Below are 21700 nucleotides of genomic sequence, written 5' to 3'. Positions count from 1 at the left end.
CTTTTTAGCCGTCTGCCAAGGGTTGCTGCCTCAGATTTGTAATGAGCCAAAAATGAAGGTGGGGTATTGGTGCTTTTGCCATGGCATAGGAAACTCTGGAAATTGGGGGTACGAGATGTATGAGCATCTGATTCAGGTGGGGTTGACTTGGCTTTAGCTTTAGCTTTAGCTTTGGCTTTGGGTTGGCTTTGGCTTTGGCTTTGGCGCACTTGACGCGTTTTATAATTTCCGTAAATAACAAACGGCTTAATTTGCGCATATTTCCGTTTGGATTTGCACGACTCGAGTGCCGATGGTAGGTTTTCCCTTATTTTCTTTCTTTTTGGCTTTCTATAAGGCGACTGTGGGGGGTTTTGGCTTAAGAAGGGCGTGGTCGAGGCACTTTTGTAGCAATATGCATAATTAGAAATGAGGAACAGAATGTAACGTCTTTGAAGTTTTGTAAAAATATATATTTAATGTTATATTATGTAATAATTAAAAAAGCAAACTCATTATATTTTTAACGTTACTTTAAGAAAAATGGAATTATTAGTAACAGTTAAGATTTGAGTAAACAAGTGTCATATAGAATTGATTAGTAACCTTTTCAAATAATTGTAAAGAGAGTAATATGTATTGTTTCTTGAAGGGGATTTATAAATTTGAATAAAAGATATTCAATTGAATTTAATTTCAAAGTAAAATTTTAACTTATTGATGGGTGTCTTTAAATTCTTATGAATACTAGCTTATCATATTTGTACTTTTAACTTAACCTTAAAGAAAGTTAAGAGTTCAAACATGATAAGCTAGCTGAGGAAGTTTATTTTATGCTTAACCGACTAAGAACTTGTTTTCCGATCTTAAAGAAAAGAGTTTTAGTTCTTAAAAATAAATTTATTTTTTGGGTCTAAAGGAATATCTTCCTTATAGTTTTAGGTTGGTATCACCAATTTATTTTCGAGTGTGCTATCATCATCATCATCATCATCATTTCGCATGCGGATGCTCTGTGACAAAAAGCCTTTCAACGTCGTTAGCTTAATAACTGTCAAGTTGATGTACGTGTATGAATAGGGGGCGTGGCCTGCCCATACGCTCCTTTTTTTTTTTTGCACATATTCTTTAGCTTTTGCTGGTGCAGTCAAGCCACATAATTACAGCAACAACAAGAGCACCACCCACAAGTGTAAGTGGGAGGGGGGGGCATGGTGCCAGGGTTATCCTTTCAAAGGACATGTGCCAATATGACGAACTGCGGTTGGCTGCACACAAAAAAGAACGGGGAATGCTAAAATAGAGGGGCACCGGCACCAAGCAGTCAAGAAATGTACACACTTTCAGTGATAGAAGACGCTTTTAATGTCCTGGAGCAAATGGTTTATTTTCTAAACATTAAACACTTCATTAATTTTAAGACATTAAAATATGCCTTGAAGCCCTAGCCTTACAATCGTCTTTATTAAAATTATTGATTTATATTTAGTTTAGTGTTTAGTCTAATTTTTAACGAAACCAAAGACAATTTTTGTCATTATGGATTGTTAAATTTACACCTTAGGTATATTTTGATTTTTAGCTTACTTAAATTGGTTTAAAGTTAGATAGCATAGAAAATTACTAAATAAATATTTGTTTTAAATATTTCTGTACAGTCTCAAATATAAAAAAAATTGGTAAATTTATTTTCAAAATTTTTTCAGAATTCTTCTTCAAAATATTATTTTTCAGGATTTTTTTTGCATAATGTATTTTTCGTTCTAAGGACTTATAAATAATATAACTATAGTTAGTTTGTAGGTATAAAACTACCCACATATACTCACTTTCAGAAATTTTCTCAGAGGTATTCAAAAAAAAAGAGAAAGAAAAAGAAAAAGAAAAACAGGACTGAGAGTGCGGTTCAGTCACTAGAAATGTGTGAGTGCCATTGATGTTTGTTGGGTGGATGGGATGGAATGGAATGGAATGGCATGGAATGGGTGTTTGTGGCCCCATCTGATCCCCTTGAAAACGCCCCCCTGCCCATCCCCTTTGGCAATCGTCGACCTCGACGGTCTCATTTCCTCGAGTGGCAGCCAAAACAAAAGATTTCTACTTGCTGCACCTTATCATCTCGACATTGCGGTCTTTTTATTTTCTACCCAGCCCCCCGAATGACATTTTGCACTTTATTAAAACCACATCAACGAAGCGGAAAAGTCAAATGCAATGCTGATTACCCTTGTGGTGGGTGGTGGGTGGTTAATGGTGGACTCTTGGCCACATTTGTCCTTGCGGCTGACAAGCTGTGGAAATTGGCGCTTGATGGCGTCCCTAACGGAAACTGTTTAATGGCCAACGGGAGAGGGATCAAAATCATGATTAAGGATCACTAGAAAATTGCAATTCGGGCTTGACGACACAGGACAATCGAAAACGCAGAGTGAAACACAATAAATAAAGGTGTACGACTTTTCTAATATTTTTAATAAGAAAAATAAGAAAAGAAACGTTTACATCATTTCGTAACCTTATAAAACAAATTAAGAATTTTCTATGTCTTTTGTAACAGCTTAGGAAAATTAAAAAACTAAAAGTAACGAAACAAATTTACTATCATTTTGAATTTAAATTGGTGTAAACATTTTTTCAAATCTTTTTCATGTAATGATATTTTTTTCACTTTCGTTTTCAGTAAGACATTAGTTGTCTTTAATTAAAAAAAATATCACGAAGATATTTTTCAAAACTAAGAAAACAAATCTGTAACTTAGAGTGAATGTGAAATGAATTATCAATAAATGGAAGATATCATTTAAGGATTTATTACATTACTTATATACTGTGAGCAAATGTAAACTATATTTTTCGAAATATTTACTTTATTTATTTTAAAGTAAAAAAATGAAATAAACACATTCAAAAATAGCCTAACCATTGTTAACATTACTTTGCAGATAATTTCCAAACCAAAAATAACAAACACAGAAATGAAAAAGCTTGTTCTCTCAGATGGCCTTTAAAGATTTTCTCAGTTCCCGAAAGAAAAACCGAATTTACCGCTTAGTTGGACGGTTTTCCCGCTGCGGAAATAGTCCCAAGTTCGGTTTATCAAAAAAAAAAAAAATGCTATCTGGAACCGAAAACCCGGGGAAAATAAAAAAGGAAAACCAGCGAGCAAACAGAAAATGGAGCGGGCAAGGGCAAACAAAAATAGATAGAAAGCGAAATGTGTGGGGGCGGGTGTGCGTTTTCGCCTGTCGCTGTTCCAGGACAACTGACATCTCTGCGAGGACATGCAGGACAGCAAGGACATCCAGCATCCAGCCAGGATCCCATTGCCACCACTCCAAAAGCACCCAGCAGCCGTACATAAGGCCCATCCTATGTACAGGTCCGGCAAAAAAGAAGAGTAGACAGGTGAACACAACAACACCTGAAGGAGCAGCAGGAGCAGGACGATGTGGTAGGACACCAGATGACAGGACAACGAAAAAAGAGCGACTTACCGACGGAGCCCACGTGCACAGGCAGAATATTCTATGCCAAATATATTGTAGTAGCCGCCAAAAACTCTTCAAATTCGCAAAATGATTTTAAGAAAATATTATAAAATACCAAAATGACATTTCACTTACCCCTACTTAATTAAAAAATTTATATTTATCAAACGTAACATAACATTTTAGTGTAATAATAGTATTTAAACTATTAAATTTACAATCGATTATATTTTCAAAACATATATCAATGCAATACAAAAACTGAAAATTATAGCCAGTTAAGGTTTATTATTTTATTAATTTATTGTTGATATAATATTTTGATTGACTACAAAGAACTAAAATTATTTATTAATGAATCCGGCAAAAATATATTGGAATATTCGATTTTTGAAGTATAAAGTGATTAATTAAAAAAAGTGAAGTTAATTTAAGTTTATTTGTAATGTATTTATCTAATTGATTCTAAGACAGTAAATGTATTTTTTTTTAATATTTTTGTTTAGGTTTAGAAAGCTGTGTTTGAATATTTGAAAGAACTTGAATTGTTTTAGTTTCAATATAAAAGCCATTCTTAGTTTTGAAAGTAATAAATCTAAATGGTTGGTACCTGCAAATATTTATACCTATATCGATTGTTATACTGAAACGTTTAAACTTAAGATATAATACAGGGAATTATAGAACAAACTTTAAACAGGGAATTTTTTTTTAAACCTGGCCAATTTACGATCTGGGAATGCAATCAATTTATAGATCTGCAGGCCGGAGATATTTTGAATTTTTTGGAAATTCAGGAGCCACTTCCGCAGTGTTTCGAATTCCATGGCCTCCATGGCCGTGTTGGCCAAAAAGCGGGCCCAATGAAGCAGGGGCGTGGATTGCAGGAGCGGAATGGGACCGGGAAGGGGTGGTCCTTGGCCACCTCAGACACAGGGCGCGTATATATGTATGTATGTTGGGTCGGCATAGCCAGCATTTACAGCCCTATGTGTGTGCAGAGGGTTGCTATATATAAATATATATAATATATACATATAAATCATATACAAGGGAGGGTTCCGCTTCGTTCCGTTCCGGTCCGCAAAAAGCGAGGCAAAGTAAAGCGCTATAAGAGCAAATATGGCTGCCAACACCCGAATTCGACACGTAAAGTGACGCGTTAGCTGCGTTGCTATGACAACCCAAAAAGGCATCCTGACTTTTCCCCCCATTTCCCATTTTCCATTTTCCACTGCCCAGGAAAATCTCCTGCCCTCCTTCCCAAAAAAAAAGAAAAAAAGAAAAGAAAAACGCGGTGGAAAATCGGACAAAAAAGATATAAGAGCAAAGGAAACGGCTTGGCTTTTCCAGGGTTTTTTCTTTTCTTTTTTTATGTTCTGGGGGGTTTTCGCTTTGAACTGAGAAGGACGTAAATAAAGTTGATGCGGCGGTCTATATTGGTGGGTCATCGGATTTCGTTTAATGAGATTTTCCATACACGTCGTCGTCAGTCAGGTGAAAAAGAAGGAGCAGAAGATGGGGAGTCCCCCGGATTGGAAAAGTTTACCATGGTGACGCGAATTTTCCGTCGAAAAACGGCACTTGAAATCTCTGGGGGAATTCACTTGGAGTGCGAACAATTGAAAGTACATACCACTGTTCTTCGGTCAGCTGAACAAAGGCATTTCCCCTCTTAATTAGGTGGATTTTTCTGCATTAAATATGGTTTATGTTATGTAAATAATAATAACAGCTGGGGCGGGGTTTGGAAAAACCCATTCTCAATGTGCTTTTATTGAATTAATAATAATTATATTAAAAAAGAATGGAATAAACGAGAGTAGCATGGTAAAATATACAAATTGTGGCACTGAACTTAACAAATTTAGAAGCCATTGTTTATAAGTTATTTACTCACATAACAAATAATTCTTTTTGGAAAAATATGCATAACAAATCAAATAAGTAAGCAGGATTTTGAGAATTCATTAATAACAAAAGCTCAAAACAAATTGTGTATAATGAGCTATAAAAACCGAAAATCAAATTATGTTGTAAACTTTGATTGTTCAAGCTTTAAGATATAATTAAAATACTAAAATCTAAAATGCCAAAAACCCTTAAACCAGAAGATTTTACTTTTCTTTTATCACTTTTACATATAAATAGTAATAAATTCAAATATGTTTATTTTGCGATTTTTTGTACATTTATTATATACATTTTATATATACATCTAATCATATTTTACTGTATGCCACTTAATTAAATCTTAAAATTCTTTCAAAAATAAATTAACTATGAAAAGCGAAGCCAATTAATAATGTTACATTCCAAAATGGCGCACTTCATTTAGGCTTATATATAATAAGTTAAAAATTCCCCGAGCTACGTTCACTTTTGACACGGTTCTTCATTTTTTCGCCCCCTGGGAATTAACCCAAATTGCTGATATGTTCGTATCACATGGTATTCGAAATACAAACTATAAAATACAAAAAAAAAAATATATAAAAACACAAAAGAGCGCGCAGGGTGCAATGCATTCAAATCAAGCGAATCGGGCTCGAATCAACGAAATCCGGACGCAGTTCGGTGCACTCCGAGGATTTTGATATCCTTTATTTTTGTTTCGGTTACCCATCTTCTGTATTGTTTTGTTTTTGTTTTCGTTTTGTTTTTGTGTGTGCGTCTGTATTTTTTATCAGCGCTCATCTGCCTGTCTGCATTGAGATTTTCAAACTGCACTCGCGCCCCTGAGAGAAAACAATTGTTTCGATTGCGCAAAACGTGAATTTCGTTAGCGATCCTGCAGGATAATAGCTCAAGGCTGTGTGCCCCTATTGTTGCCGTCAGAAAACTCTCAATCCTTGGCACACACACACAAACCGTTTGTCGGCTAAGCAAACAAAGTAATTGGGTTGCCAAATATTGCGCAGACAATCCCGATTCCCGATGCCCGATGCCCGATGCCCGATTCCCAATGATTTCCCCATCTCCCCCACCTAGATATCCGAATATATTTCTTTATTTTGCCGGAGATCTTGAGACGTTGATAAACACGAAGGTGCATCCTCTTTACTGAGTTGGCGGAAGCAGACAATTGTCCTTTGGCTTGAGGGAGAAGTAAGAAAGGATCCTCCGCATTTGCCAAGTAAAGTAGAGGCTAGAGGATCTACGAGAACCTAAGCCGAGAAGCTAAGTAGCTGCGATCGCCGCTTTTAGATAGATCGGTTTACAGATGCCGAGATACGAAAGAGTTGTCCCCCGTGTTTAAGGATTACATTCAAATCCAAAGGATCTGTCAAATTGTGCGTGGGTTTTACATTTTTCGTTTTTTTTTTTTTGGGACCTTAAACAAGGTGTTGCGCCAGCTGTCGCTCATTCAGAAAGTCGCCGAACGAAAGGATCCCGCTTAATATTTCGTTGGGACTCGCGGGAAAGGAGGCACGAGAGCCGTATAAAAACTTTTCACAAAAGTTCGTGGCCCAGGCTTTGAAGTGGCCGACGATCCTCTGGAAACAGCACACACCCAACGAGAATTATTTGTCAAAATTATTCAATTTATTTTCATTCAAAGCAAAAATGCAGAAAATCTGTATAAAAAAGTAAGCTCACATATATTATATATAAACAAAAATGATGTTTATTTAAACGATTTTAAAATGGCAAAAAATCGATTTTTATTATATCAAAAACTTGTTTATTTTTATTTTATAAAAGTCTAATATAAAAGCCTTTTAAATTTTAATTCAAATGCTTTAAACATAAGAATAATTATATTATCTCTATTTGTAATTATTATCTTTTCGCTGCCTATTTTTTATTTTTCAAAGATATTGCTCTGGCATTTTCTGTACACCAATGCTAATAGGCTTACCAACCTTGTTAAAATTAATAAAATGATATTAAAATTCAGTTAATAATAATAATAATAATAGTAAATATAATAGTAATAAATATTAAAATTTAATAATAAATCATTATATTTAATACAATGTATATAAAATGCCATTTTATTTAAGTTAAGTATGGTTTACATGAACATTAAATTTTCAGATATTAAAATCAATTCCAAAAAAAGTCTTATGTTATTGTTTCATATTCAAATTAACTAAAAATATTCAAATTGAGTACAAAGTGTTTCGATTTACTACTTTGTTTTATAACTTTAAAGTAATGAATGAATGAAATTACTTAACTATAAACGAAGTATTTCAAAACATTTAATAATTGTCCGGAAACATCTCTTAACTTCGAGTATTTCCTGCAGCTTAACGACCATATCCGTTGGCATTCTCCAGAGAATTAGCTCACTTTCGAAGTTCAAACATTTCCCCTTGGGCGTGTGCGTTTGATTTGCCAGGATCTCTGGGCTGTGGCTCAAAATGCCGGCAAAAGGGGGACGCCTGTCATAACTGCACAATGGGAATGAGGGACGCGAAATCGCAGGACTCACAGGACTCGCAGGACTCACAGGACTTCCTTCCTTTGTTTCGAATTCCCCATATAGATTTCATTCCGCTCAACGAAGGTAACCGATACGGATGCTTGTTCTTTTAATTGCTGGGGCGAAAACGATAGGCAATCATCATCGTCTGAATCTAAATCTGAATCCGAATGTGAATCAGAATCCGAAGTTGAATCGGATCAGGAATCAGAAATCAGGATGGCAGGATGACGGGGGCAGCGGCGTCCATTTGGCGTCGACTGTTGGCGGTCGGCGGCATTTTGATTGTCGGCTTTTGCGGCCGGCACAGAACTATATCGGATTACACATCCCAGCTTGTCCATTCGTTGGAACAAAACTGACTGATGGACTACAAAGCGGACAAGGACAAAGTGTCACTTTCGTTCCGAAGTACCGAAATACCAAAATCGGGACTGGAAAAAGAAGATCCACTAGTTGCCTTTCTATTTAGAACCATGAACTCAAGCTCATTTGCAAGAAACATGAAGTATAATATAAAGCTTTATTTAAGCCTATATTATTTTGAACTTAATATTTATGAAAAATGATCAGTCATAATATACACATTTATGTAATTGGTTTATCATAAACCATAACACATAGTAATGAAGTAATTAAAAAAATATATAAATATGATGACTAATGTCGAATACCTAACCTAATAAATTAAAATGTAATCATAAATACAACAATCTAAGTAACGAAAAAACAAAGAAAGAAAGTTTCTTAACTCTGCATTAAGTATTTACATATTTTCATAAGAAAGTTGTTTTTAAAATTAAGACTCAAATCAATATTTCGTTTTGTAAAACTTTAAAAATTTGATTTTTAGCAGAAACCAAAAAATCAAAAGATCAAAACTCTGGGATATTAGAATGGTCAAAAGTTGTCAAGTTTAATTCTTAAAAATTTTAAGCCTGTTTTTGCCAAACCTACAAAAACCCACAAAACACTTGTATTTTGTATCAAAACCTTGGGGAAGAATCTAAAAGTTAAGAATGCAATAGATTGTTGAAATCTCCATTAAATTTCCAAACGATTGGCATCCACTGCCTAAAAAATTTCACTTTTATTTAATTTCAGCATAATATCTTATTTGTACAAAATGCAAAAATGTTAAATTTATTTTTAAGCGATGCGCGCGTAAATTCCGAATATTCTGAAAATAACGACCCTGTCTTTAACCCTAAGCAGCTGAGAGCGCCATCTAGCGGATAACAGCAGACACTACAACCTAGTCGGACTGGAAACCCAATTCCAAATTTTAATTTATACACACTCCCAAACCGATAAGCGAGTATCGATTTCCTATCGGTATTTAAATATCCGATAAATGTCCTTTTCAAGGGTAACATTTTTTAGCACATTTTAAAATTAGTTAAGCTGGCAATACTGCAACGAACGGTCTGAGAGCATTGAAACATTGAAAGTCAAAAAATCGCAGAAAATAGAGAAAGGCGAAAAGTAAACGACTTCCGCCCCGCCCGCAAAAAAAAACGGAAATTCGCAATTTAAAACACCGAAACGGAAACAAGAAAAAAAGAAAAATAAATCCCTTTTACCGAAAGGAAGAAACGGACAAAAATCCAGGACTTTCAGTTGTGACAAAATCGAACAAAGGAGAAAAGTCGGATTACGGATTTCGGACTATATATATATATATATAGATTTATATATATAGCTTGTATATAGCTTGATTCCGGGTCTCAATTTGCCCGTTATCCTTGGCGGCTTCGTTCTTTTGTTGTTATTGAATTATTATGTAAGCTTTTTTGGAGTGTTGTGAGTGTGTGTGTGTGTGTGTTGTTTTTGTTGTCGCAATAAACTCTTTATTGTCAAAGGCAATTGAAAGGCCCAGGCCCAAGCCCACGCCCCCACAGCCCCTTTTCGTCCACTCATCGCCCAGCGCGCCCACTTTCCACCCCCACAAAAAAGGAAAACACAAGCGCACACGCAGGACACGAAGGACCTTTGTCTAAAAAGCCAAGTTGTTGCTGTTGCACTTATTTGATTTGATGACTAAGTGTTGTGTGTTTCGGTTTTTTTTTGTCGGTTTTGGTTTTTTTTTTTTTTTTGTTGTAAAGGAAAGGACAACGAGGCGATATCGATCGCCAGGTTGCCAATTATCGATAATTCGTGTGACGTGTGCGCTGCGAAATTCAGTTCAAGGCAACGCCTCTAGTCCTGTGTCTCCGCTTTGTGCTCTTGCTTCGCCGCCCCCATCCCCCATTTTTGCCATCCCTTTTCGCTAATTTAATAACAACATCTATGATTACATTTGCACAACCGATAGATAAATCGATGTTTTTGATACATTTAACTGTTTCTTTTGAAATGGAAATTTAATTGTATATTTCTAATTTACTTGCCTTGCTATTCTTAAAGGTTTAGGATACCCCTTTTCTGCTAATTTAATAAAAACATAAAAACATAATTGCATTTTCAAAACCGATAACTTGAAACAGCTTATGCGATTTCTTCGATACATTTAATTATTCATTTTGAAATGGCACTTAAATTGTATGATTCTTGTAAACGCTTATGAGATTCTTAATTGGTTTGTGAATCTTTAAGGTCTAAAAAATATTTTCTATAACAACAACATCTATTATTGCATATCGATTGTTTCGATAAAATCAAATTTTATATTCGAAATTAGAATTCAAGTGTAAACTTTTTTGAAGTGATTTAGTTGCTTTGTCAAAAATAATTTAAACCATTACTATATGCGTTTTCCGGAGTTCTGGCTAGAATTATTTTTAAAATTATCTTTTTTTTTTATTGGATAATAAAAATTAAATAATTATTTTTCCCCTTAATGTACCTGCTTTGTTTTTGTTTCAGAATTCTGTACAGGATGTTGTCGCTGTCGTCGCCGCCGTGGCTGCTGCTCCTCGTCCTTTTCTTCTTTGCCAATGGCTCGGCAACGGTGGTTTCCTTCACGGAGAACGTAACATTGGCGACGTTACCTGCGTCCTCGCCAATTTCCGTGAGTTTCAGTACGGTCTCGCCGGCTGCACCGCCCATTTCCCTCGAACTGGAGAATCAAACAGTCATCAGTAGCCCAAGTGCAAACAACGAAGCCAGCGATGAGCAAACCACTGGCAGTTCCAACAGCCACATTAGCAATCCCAGCAGCAGCAACATCAGTATGCCCAGCAGCAGCAGCAGCAGCAGCAGCAGCAGCAGCAGTAGCAACATCATCACCAGCAACAACAACATAAGCAATCTCGATGCCAACAGGAATTTCACTTCAATATCCACTTCGAGCACAACGACGGCCGCCAATTCTGGCGGGGATCGGGATAGGGAACGGGAACGGGAGCAGGATGCCCTCATCCTGGCCACGCCCACTGCCCACTTGAACGGCAGCAGTGCGCTGCCCGAGCATCAGACCATTGGCCAGGCACCGCCCACAAAGGGGGAGCAGGAGGCGATCCTGCGAGCCTTGGACTGGCTGAAGGAGAAGAGGGCCTCGGACTACGGCTGGGGCAACGACACCCATGTGGTCATCCTGGCCAAGGAGCTGTCGGGCGGCCGGGATCCCAACGACAGTGTCGATGCCCATGTCCTGGTCATTCAGGAGCTGGAGGACACGCTGTCCGTCAAGGAGATGGAAATCGAGATACTGGCCATGCTGGATCGCCATCACACGTTGCCCAAGCCGCTCGATCTGGACAAGCTGGCCCGGTATGTCCTCGCCCTGGGCTCCCTGTGCAAGGATCCCAAGCACTTCCATGGCCACGATCTGGTGGCCACACTGCAGCACCACGAGCCGGCGCAGGACATCGAATTCGCCCTGACCACGCTGTCGGCCTGCAGTTCGGCGGCCCATGTAAGGAAACGCCAGATCCGGCGACTGCTGGACATTGCCAGTGGAGTGACCGACCAGAGTGTCGATGCCATTGCCATGGTCATCCTGGCGTTGCGGTGCATCGTCACCGACCACCGCCATCGCCACCTGCAGCACTTCGTCCGTCGACCGGCACGGGGGCTGGCCAGTCTGCAGGATCAGCGGGGCAGCTTCGGATCGCTGCGCAGCACGGCATTGGCCATGCAGGCTCTGCAGGATCTGGAGTACGACCCGGCCGGACACTGGAACCGCACGGCCGCCTCGCGCTACATCCTCAGTCGCCAGCGGGCGGATGGCGGCTGGAGCGAGGAGCCGCTGCAGGATGGCCAGGAGCCCGACATCGGAGTGGGCCTCACCGCGGACATCATCCTGGCCCTGGGCTGGAAGGGATTGGGTGCGGTGCGGGCACTGCAGTGCGACCATGTGATACGCGAGAGCAGCGATCCCACGGGTGAGTTATCCCAATTTTTTACAAGCCAACAATTATATAGAACGGGGTTACCAATCTCTAAATCACAGCATGTTGTATCTCTTGGGCTAAGGCAACAAACGTTAATAAATCGCGGTAACATATACCGTTGAATTTGTCAAAAAAATTTCTAATCGAATGGCATCCACAGTTCAAAATGTTGAAAATTAACCAATTTCCGCAAAAAATTATGATGTACCTTACAAAAAAGTCCGAAAATTGGACATAAAATTAATTCTTCAAAAAACTTTTTCAAAATTCGATTTTTATTCCAAAGAAATATTTATTTTAATCGTTCGGGGATTGATAGTATAGGTTGCCAGCTGTTCAAAACAGCATCTATTGTGGCTTTGGGTCTTATTTTGGCAAAGTTACAACAAAAAGACTCTTCAGAAATAATTTATTCTGAAATATCTCCAAAAACACATTAAAAACTCGGTTTTTCTGCCAAAACCTTAGGAAATAATGGTCAAAAGTTTGAGTGCCATATACCGTTGAATTCGTCATAAAATTTCCAATCGAATGGCATCCACAGTTCAAAATGTTGAAATCTAACCAATTTTCGTAAAAAATGATGATGTACCCCCTTACAAAAAAGTCAGAAAATTGGACAAAAAATTAATTCTTCAAAAATCGTTTTTCAAAATTCGGTATCTGTTCCAAACAAATAATTATTTATTTTAATTGATCGGGGATGGATAGTATAGGTTGCCAGCTGTTCAAAACAGCATCTATTGTGGCTTTGGGTCTTATTTTGGCAAAGTTACAACAAAAAGACTCTTCAGAAATAATTTATTCTGAAATATCTCCAAAAACACATTAAAACTCGGTTTTTTCTGCCAAAACCTTAGGAAATAATGGTCAAAAGTTTGAGTGCCATATACCGTTGAATTCGTCATAAAATTTCCAATCGAATGGCATCCACAGTTCAAAATGTTGAAATTTAACCAGTTTTCGTAAAAAATTATGATGCAACCCCTTATTTCAAACTTACTCCTCGAATTTCTAATTTCTTTTTTGACTATTTCTTGACTTGACTTGCCCACAGAGAACGGAGAGCCGAAGCTGGCGGTTCCCTTCGGATTGAGTTCCTCCGCCGAGGAGTCGGATGCCAAGAACATCTCGTATACGTACACACTGTGGGTGGGATCCAATGTGACCGAGGCCTTCTCCCTGTCCCTCGTGTCGCCAAAAAACACTAGCTTTTTCAAAGCCATGACCCAGGCGGCCGAAATGGATCCCAGGTGAGTCAACAGAAATGATCGAAAGTTGTCCTTTAATTACTTAATAATACCTATAACCATACAGATTTATTTTTGAGGCGCGGGAGTGGCCCAATGGCCACTATGTGCACACCCTGTACGGCAAAAAGAGGAGCCCCGAGGGTGAGTCACCCAGAACTGATATTATATCCCCAGATAATACTGGCATACATTTAATCAATGTTTCAGGTATCACTACTGGCTGCTTTATCGATTGCCAGAGCTGCCCGATCCCAATAATACGCCCGGGAATCAGCTTATTGCGCCTGTTGGTAAGTTCGATTCCGATTCAAGATTGTAGTGGAACTTCTCTAACTCGAAATAGTAGATTGATAAAGAGATTACTTTCAGGGCTAAAACTATTAAAACCATTTAAAAACTATTTCAATTTGGAAGGTTACAAATCTATAAAAATTTGATTTAATTACCAAGGCCATAAATTTGAGGTTCTATACATTTTCAATAAGGTTTTAAAGGTTTTATGCCTTTAGAGAATTCTATGATTAAATTATATTATGTTAGGATTATAGCTACAGATATCAAAAACGTTTTAAAAATGGTTTATAAAGGTGTTGAAAAGTATGCAATGAAATATAAACTTCGGACTAAAAAGTATCTGTTAATTTTGTGTTGCATACTTTTAGACAGCTTTTAAAGTAATTTTAAAAAAGGTAGTGATTAACATAAGGGCATATGTTTAAAGGCACCTAACTTATGATCAACAATTCATGGCTAATTAGAGTCAGAGAAGTTTGGACCACAACGAACAGGTGATAATTGAGATGGTAACTCTTGCAGGTGTGGACGAGCTAATGGTCGAGGATGGGGAGCACTATCTGTACTGGTACAAGAAGCTCTAAGCACGCGGCCTTAGACGGAGCTGCAGTTTAACCCACTAAGCAAAGTCGATAAACACCCGGTGCTATTGGACTATATCTATTATACATATATATGGCCATATAGTCACGACTCACACACACACAACACACACGCAACAAGCAAAGAAGCTAAGAACAAATAATGGCAAACACACTCGACCAGGAATAGGTGTATTTACTACACCTATTCCTGACTGGGTGCATTGCTCCCTCTCTATATATATTGCATATATATCTGCATAATAATGGCGTAATCAAAAAAAAAAAAAAACCAAAAAAAATACACACAGAGAAAATCACAAGAGAGTGAAAGATCGGTGAATACAGAAGGAGGTTAAAAACGTGGAAGCCCTGATTTCTAACGAATAACTAGGATACAACACCCCAAAAATACCAAAATAGTTAAATGCTCTAGACCCCACAAATGATCTCGATTCGGAGCACCTCAGGCTAAAAAAAAAAAAAAAAAAAAAAAATTATGCATAAAGCGATAACTAAACGAAAGGAGGGTAATGGAAATGGTAATGTGTGATCACAAAATGTATCGACTTAAATGCACTAACAACTGGCATCGAACGGTTAGCAATCCGTCCGTTTTAGGCCCTCTCAACAAAAGCTTCGCTTGGCAGCGATGCATACATATTTCGTTGCTCGTTTAAAAAAGACACCCAAAGAAACTAAGTAAAACCAAATGCTTTATATGTTATTGAAGTGGAAGAGATAGGGAGGAGATATCCTTGGCATCCAATGGATCCAATCGATCTGGAGAGGTAGACAAAACGGAAGAGCTGGGAATCGAGGCCATCGAGAGCTAGTCCAAGCGATGAAGCATGTTATACCAAACACCGTACGTAACAATAAGTGATTGAAAATCATCCTTAGACATACACACATACTGCATAAATCGATATATACATCTTGCATATACATTTAAAGAAAACCAAAAGAGAAAAATAGATAAAAAAAAAACAACTAGTTTTATATGAAGTTAAGCAAACGAAAAAGGCCGTGGCATATTATATAACGATTATACAGGATAGCGACAAGGAGGAGAGAACAGTACTACCCCAGGACACTACTATATACAAACGCTCTATATGCCTGTCAAGCACTACTCACTCCCCATTATTGCATAGTAGATACATACATACATAAGCCCCATGCCGTACTACCCATATATAAAGTAACACTATCTATCCCCCGGAAAAGCCTACTCATTGTATATCATTATCTACATTACATCTACATCTACCACACCCACATTTCTTCACTTGTCACTCGAACTTTCAAGCCGTTGATCTTAAAGCCTAGCCTAACCGAAGAAAACTACAAACTACTACAACTACTACTTGAGAACTTTAAGTGCAGCAGCGAATCCAAAACTAAACGAAACTTAACATTACTTACCTAGCGATCTAAACTAACTCGTTTATATTATAAGCATGAAATTGAGCTTTTTAATTGTGCAGAATGAACCCAAATTAGAACACGAAACACCCACACCTAGACACTGATGGAAAAACGGAGAGAGAGAAGCGTAGGATTTGAGGAATGAGTTATGTATGTTCTTTAGCCCTGTACTATACAGTATGTCCCCTTCTATGACGACCCATAGAGTTAATTTTGAGGTCCACAACTTTCAAGCGACAGCAACAGCCGGTACAGTTGTGCAGTGTCATTCGATTTCACTCGAACTTTTCGAAATTTAATGTTTGTTCAAATGATGTTATCGATAAAAGTATTTAAAATGAATACAACTCTGTAGAAATCGAAAACATTTATCGTTTTTTGAGGAAACTATTGTGTATCATTTTATCGAAAATTCGATCAGTTTTATGTTCTTTTTAAAAGAACTTGATATCGATGATTGTGTTTTAATTAATTACAACATTTTAGAAATTAAGAAAATTGCGTTTTAACCATATTGATTTCTTAAAATTCGTTAAGTTCATCGAAAAGTATACCTTGCAATTGAAACCTGCTGCTGCTGACTTCTTATATTCTGTTTGGTGAGTGGAGAAAGTAACAAGAACAAGCGTGAATAAACATCAAAATAATTGAAAACTACATAAAAAAGTGTTTTTACTTAAGAAATGTTACCAGAATACACGTAAATAACGTTGGATTATGGACAAAAGGTAAGAATTTCTTTTTTCAAATTTAAAATTTAAGCTTTATTTCAGCTTTTAATGCGGAGAGGCGACTCATTTCGATTTCAGGCAGATTAACAATGTTGTAGTTTTATTTTATTATTACGTTCATTCATTTTTTCTTTTTAGTTTGCCATTTAGTTTTTGCGCTGTATATTGTATGAATATAATATATAATATATAGATTCGATATTCGTTTGTCTTTGCTACGATTTGAAGAAGGCCGCATAGAGCACGAAGGCAACAGATTTACAACATCAAACACTTTACAAATACATACGTTTCGATTAGTCATGCACACATTACACACACGCCTAGCTAACTAGGATGGATTGGATTTGGATTTGGATTTGCATTTGCATTTGCATTTATGATTGGCAACAATTCGAGTTCAAACAATTACACACTCGTTTCGTCTGGAATTTGTGGTTGCAGTTTGTATATAGGAATAGTAAAAGCGATTGAATCATGAATCATGTATAAAGGAGCGGGGCGTTAAGTAATCCTTGAAGCATTCAAAGTTCAATCCGGAAACTATAATAATCTCAAGCTGAGTTCATCCATTTACAAAAATAAATGGTGACTCTTGGATGCAAAATATCTCAGTGTAAGCGAATAAAAATGTATAGGAAAATATTATGTAGGTAGTCTCCGTTTTGAACAGTAACCTTTAGTAAAATATAATGCACTGTGAGACATGGAATTTGCAAAGTAGAAATATAGTTTTTACATTTTAGTATGTCGATTCCATCACTTTTCTTTGACTTTCTAATTTACAAACACAATTAAAATTAATAAATTCTTGGCTAAAGTAAACAATTACGTTTGAATTCCACTTTGCAAACTCCCATCAATCGTTAATCTATAGATTGGCATTCTTAGTTCCACTTCCGAATCACATTTTCGATCGATCGTTACATTGCACATTGAGTTAAATTTCGAGGAAAATGTTGTGGAAGTGGAATCTTCAGATATTTTGAAGAGAATTACTTTCGTCCCGCCCTTTACAGTGTATTATATTCTAAATATGAATGCTTAGGTTTACGTAGTGAGGCGGCTCTGCTTTGTTCTCCCTTTGAGTAGCCCTCTTCCCGGGGGATTCCCCTGCTCGACTTCGTCGTCGGTCAACTGCCATCTCGCTCGCATTCGTGTCCTCCATTGCTCACATGGCGAAGCTGAGCTGCAGGGCATTGCGCAGTTCGTTGAGCACCATGGATCCGATGACCATCTTTTCGCAGTTGACCAGCAGCGTGAGCGACTCCTCCGTTTGCCAGTGGAGGGTGAGCAGGACGAGGCTCTTGGAGCTCAGCGTTTGGCCGGCAAAGCAGTGCAGCTGGCCGCCGGAAGAGCTGTGCGTATGCGCCACATTGATGCACTCGAAAACCTTTTGCCGTAGAGCGCTGACATCGATCAGATCTCTTCTCAAGCCGCGCAACTCGCACTGGTGCTCGTTCATGCCCCTCAACTTGGCCCGCTCCTCGCGGTGACAGCTCTCGCCGATCTGGACGGATCTCACCAGCTCACCCACCGGCGGTTTCAGTTGCAATCGTGACGTGCCCGCACTGGAGATTATCTCCAAGTCCAGCGCATGCGTAGAGTCATTGAAATCCACGCCCAACACTCCACTGGCCGTTTGTTGCGGCTGCAGAATGGTGACGGGCGCAAACTCATTCAACTGCATGCCGGCTGGCAATGTCGAGGCTCCCAGTCGAATCGCCGTGATCTCCTGCTCGCCACGGTTCTGAAACTGCAGCTCAATGGAGCACATGCTCGAGGAGTAGAGATGCGGCGAGCGGGTGAAGCGGTAGGCCAACTGCAGCCCATGGCCACTGACCTTGTTGAGCAGCTCCTTGTGCTTGAACTCGATGTGCGAGGGACCCACCAGTTCCACCCTGTTCCGGGCATGCTGCGGCTGCAGTGGTGCCGCCTGGCCGGCCATCAGTGGAGTGCCTGTTGGGGATTAGTTTTTAGTTATCTAAATCGTTTCAGGAAGCATGCTGGCTCTCACCAGGCGTCAGGAAACCTCCCAGCGAGGGCGTCATCACCGGACCAATGGGCGGAATGTCATCCAGATCGAGCAGCAGTTCCAGATTGCTCTTGGAGGGCGTTTGCTCTGGCTGCTGCTTCTCCTCGTTTGCCTTTACCTTCTCCATTTTTGGCTGCCCAGCCACCTGCAGCTGCTGCTCCTTCTTTTCCGCTTGGTTATTGGAGTCGCTATTGGAGTCGCTGTCGTCGCTGCTGCTGCCACTGTACGCCGAGGAATCCTCGCTGTCCGAGGTGCCCGAGAAACCAGCCGCATTGTTATTATTGTTCGTGATGGCCTTCGCCGGCGAAGTGGGCATTTGATCGATAAGCTGCTTCTGCTTCGTGGAGGAAACCTTTGCGGGCAGCTCCTTCCGATGCTCCTCCTCCTCGCCGCTGCTGCCGCTGCCATCGCTATCGGAGTCACTGTCGCTGGTGCTGCTGTCACTGCTGCTGCTGCTGCCCGACTCCGAGTACGCCGACGACTTATCCTCCGATTCGGAGAGGAAGCCCTTTTCGCCAGCCGCCCCTGAACCCTTCTCCTTGCCGCCGCTACTGCCACCGGCAGCCGCCTTGGACGTTCGCCCCGAGGGGGAATCCTCGCCGGGCAGCTTCTCCTGCATGAAACCAGCTATGTTGCGCACCGACGAGTCCGGCGGGATAACCGGAAAGGCGGGCAGTTCCTTGTAGCCAGCCGCTGGCATGTTCAGATAATGGGAGAGCGAGCCCAGCTGGAAGGTGTTGCCATCGCGGTACTTGCTCTCTGGCACCGGGGCCGGCTTGCTGGCCAGGAACACTTGGCGGGCGTGCTGGCTGAGCACCGAGCTCGAACCGCTGGCCGGGAAGATGATCTGGCGCAGGAAACGGGCGCGATCGCGCACATCGTAGTTGGGATCGTAGCGGGCCAGCGTGAACACGTACTGGCAGAGCAGCGACGTTTGCTCCGGATTGGTCAGGTAGAGCTTAACGCCCAGATTCAGCACCTGCAGCTTGACCACATCCTGCTCGTCCACAAACGACTTGGCCATTTTGCGCAGCACATCGGGTGCAATCAGTGGCACCTTCTCATTGTACTCGCCTATCAACCAGATGATGGCCGCCCGAGCTGCCGGCACATTGATGTAGTCAATCAGTTTGGCCATCTGGGTGATGATCTCGAAGTGCTCGGCTGCCTTTGTCTGCAGTAGTCGCTTAATCACCACCACGCTCTCGGCCACCACGTGCTCTGAATGGTTGAAAAATTATAAATATGAATGAGATTTCTGGGAAAACCTATTGGTAAACAGAGGAACCCACCATCATGATTGGACAGCAGATGGACCAGGCCACTCAAACAGGTCTCGGTTACCTCCTTGATGCTGGACGCACATCGTCCAATTGCCTGAATGGTGGCCGCCACAAACGAACGATCGCTGCTGGAGATGTAGGTTTGGAATTCGCGTAGGATGAGCGATATACTCCCGGCCGAGGCCAAATTGGTAAGAATGTCCAGCTTGAGGAGCTTGAGATGAGTGGGATCACTGGTGCGGACAAAGAACGACTTGAGGTGCGGCTCAAAGATGCCCTTTCGCTTGGTGGCCATGGAGGCAATGCAGTTGAGCACCACACTCTGAACTTCCTTGTGCGAGCGCAGCAGTCGTATCAGCGCCTTGGCTATCAGTTGCACCTCGTTCTTGGGCGCCACATGATGGTACAGCTGCGCCACCGCCATCACAACGGATGCGTTTCGCGACTGGAGCAGGGGTTTCGTTTGCCTCAACAACAGGCGATGGTCCACATCGATGTGGTAGCTGTTGCTTGGCGAACTGGGCGTCCTGCTGCCATTATTATTGTTGTTATTATTGGTTCGGGCCTTTTTCTTGTCATCCTCATCATCACCGCTACTATTTGCGTCTTCGCTGTGGGAAGACGAGTGCGAGGATTCGTCGTAGAAACGTTCGTTTACGGGCGTTTCACCCAGACCATCGGCCAGATCATCGTCATCCGCATTGGGATCCACGAACTGCGTGCGTGCATAGCGGGTGAGCATATTGATGATGATCACCTGACCCCACTCGTCCACGTCCACCAGTAAATTGCACAGCTTTCGATAGTTCTTGTGGATCAAATCCACGCGTTCCGGGCAGACCTAAGCATATTTATGATTAATTAATATGGGGGATAACAGATTTCCTAGCTATAAAGTCACCTCGTCGAAGGCCATCACTGCCGAGCCCACCACCAAAGTAGTGCGATCCGAGAGGAGCTTCTCTATGACCATGACCAGTTCGTCCTTCTGGTCGGCATCCAACGAATACAGCTTGGGTATGGCATGGGCCGCCGTCTTCCTCACATACGGACTCAAGTCGGCGGCACTGTCCCTTATGGCCAGCATTACAATGGGTACGATCATGCTGACCCTTATGGAGGACAGAACCCGCAGGGCCGATGCCCGGATCAGTTGATTGGGATCCTTGAGGGCCCGCTGGAACGTGGATATCGAGAGCAGGGCAAGGTCCTGCTGCTCCTCGGCATAACGCACCAGGTAGACATAGACCAGCTTCTTCACCTCGATATTCTTGGACACCACATTCTTGACCACCGCCGGAAACAGGTCACTGGCATCCCGACCGCGGGCAATCATCCCGATGATCCTCTTCATGGCCTCCAGCTTGAGCCCGTCCTTGTTGCTGTCCAGCATCTGCTTGAGATCATCGTGTTTTCGCCCGTCAGATTGGAAAAACGCAGCTCCACTCGCAGGATCCGCTCCGAATTCCACATCCAAACCCATTTGGGGTCGCTCCACGTACGTGGACATGGCAAACGGATTGCTGGCCGTGTTCTGCTGCATTTTCCACAGCAATCCCCTTGGAATCCGGATGACCAATTGACAATTTGACCTTTTTTCGCGTTTTTTCTTTTATGTTTGTGTGTGGGAGTTGGCAGTTTTGTTTGACGCTTCAACTGTGAAACCTTCGATATGGAACCCTCCACTGTATATATGCTATATCTAATCCTCGAGAGGATCAGGTGGTCCTGCTTGTCCTGCCACGCAGCGGGTGAACTTTTTCGGAGGAACACTACAGGTTTGCCGAAAATTTGGTCGAATTTTGCATTTTTAGCTTTCAAAATTAGTGGTGAGCCACTATCGATAGGCATTCCACAAT

At 40.7% G+C, this 21700-nt stretch overlaps 2 protein-coding genes across 3 annotated transcripts; one reads left to right on the top strand and one right to left on the bottom strand.

Moving 5' to 3' along the window:
* The first annotated feature begins 9313 nt into the window (after positions 1-9313).
* On the top strand, positions 9314-16387 carry LOC128260647 (uncharacterized protein CG3556). 2 transcript variants are annotated; one of them, XM_052993794.1, is made up of 6 exons: positions 9314-9682; positions 10765-12224; positions 13291-13486; positions 13551-13627; positions 13694-13776; positions 14303-16387. In XM_052993794.1, the coding sequence occupies exons 2-6, from the start codon at positions 10778-10780 to the stop codon at positions 14315-14317; spliced, it is 1818 nt and encodes a 605-aa protein (XP_052849754.1). In that variant the 5' UTR covers positions 9314-9682; positions 10765-10777; the 3' UTR covers positions 14318-16387. The 2 variants fall into 2 exon arrangements, with proteins under 2 accessions (XP_052849754.1, XP_052849755.1); XM_052993795.1 differs by having other exon boundaries at positions 13551-13631.
* A 144-nt stretch (positions 16388-16531) lies between these two features.
* Positions 16532-21700, bottom strand: LOC128260646 (AP-3 complex subunit beta-2). Its single transcript, XM_052993793.1, has 4 exons — positions 20743-21700; positions 19851-20682; positions 18541-19779; positions 16532-18482 (listed from the first exon to the last, which is right to left on the bottom strand). Exons 1-4 carry the CDS (start codon positions 21382-21384, stop codon positions 17695-17697), a joined length of 3501 nt encoding a protein of 1166 aa, XP_052849753.1. The 5' UTR covers positions 21385-21700; the 3' UTR covers positions 16532-17694.

This window comes from Drosophila gunungcola, assembly GCF_025200985.1.
Source record: "Drosophila gunungcola strain Sukarami chromosome X unlocalized genomic scaffold, Dgunungcola_SK_2 000034F, whole genome shotgun sequence".
Classification (NCBI taxonomy): Eukaryota; Metazoa; Arthropoda; class Insecta; order Diptera; family Drosophilidae; genus Drosophila; species Drosophila gunungcola.
Note: the sequence above shows the minus strand (reverse complement) of the source record. Positions and strands in the feature narration are given on the sequence as shown.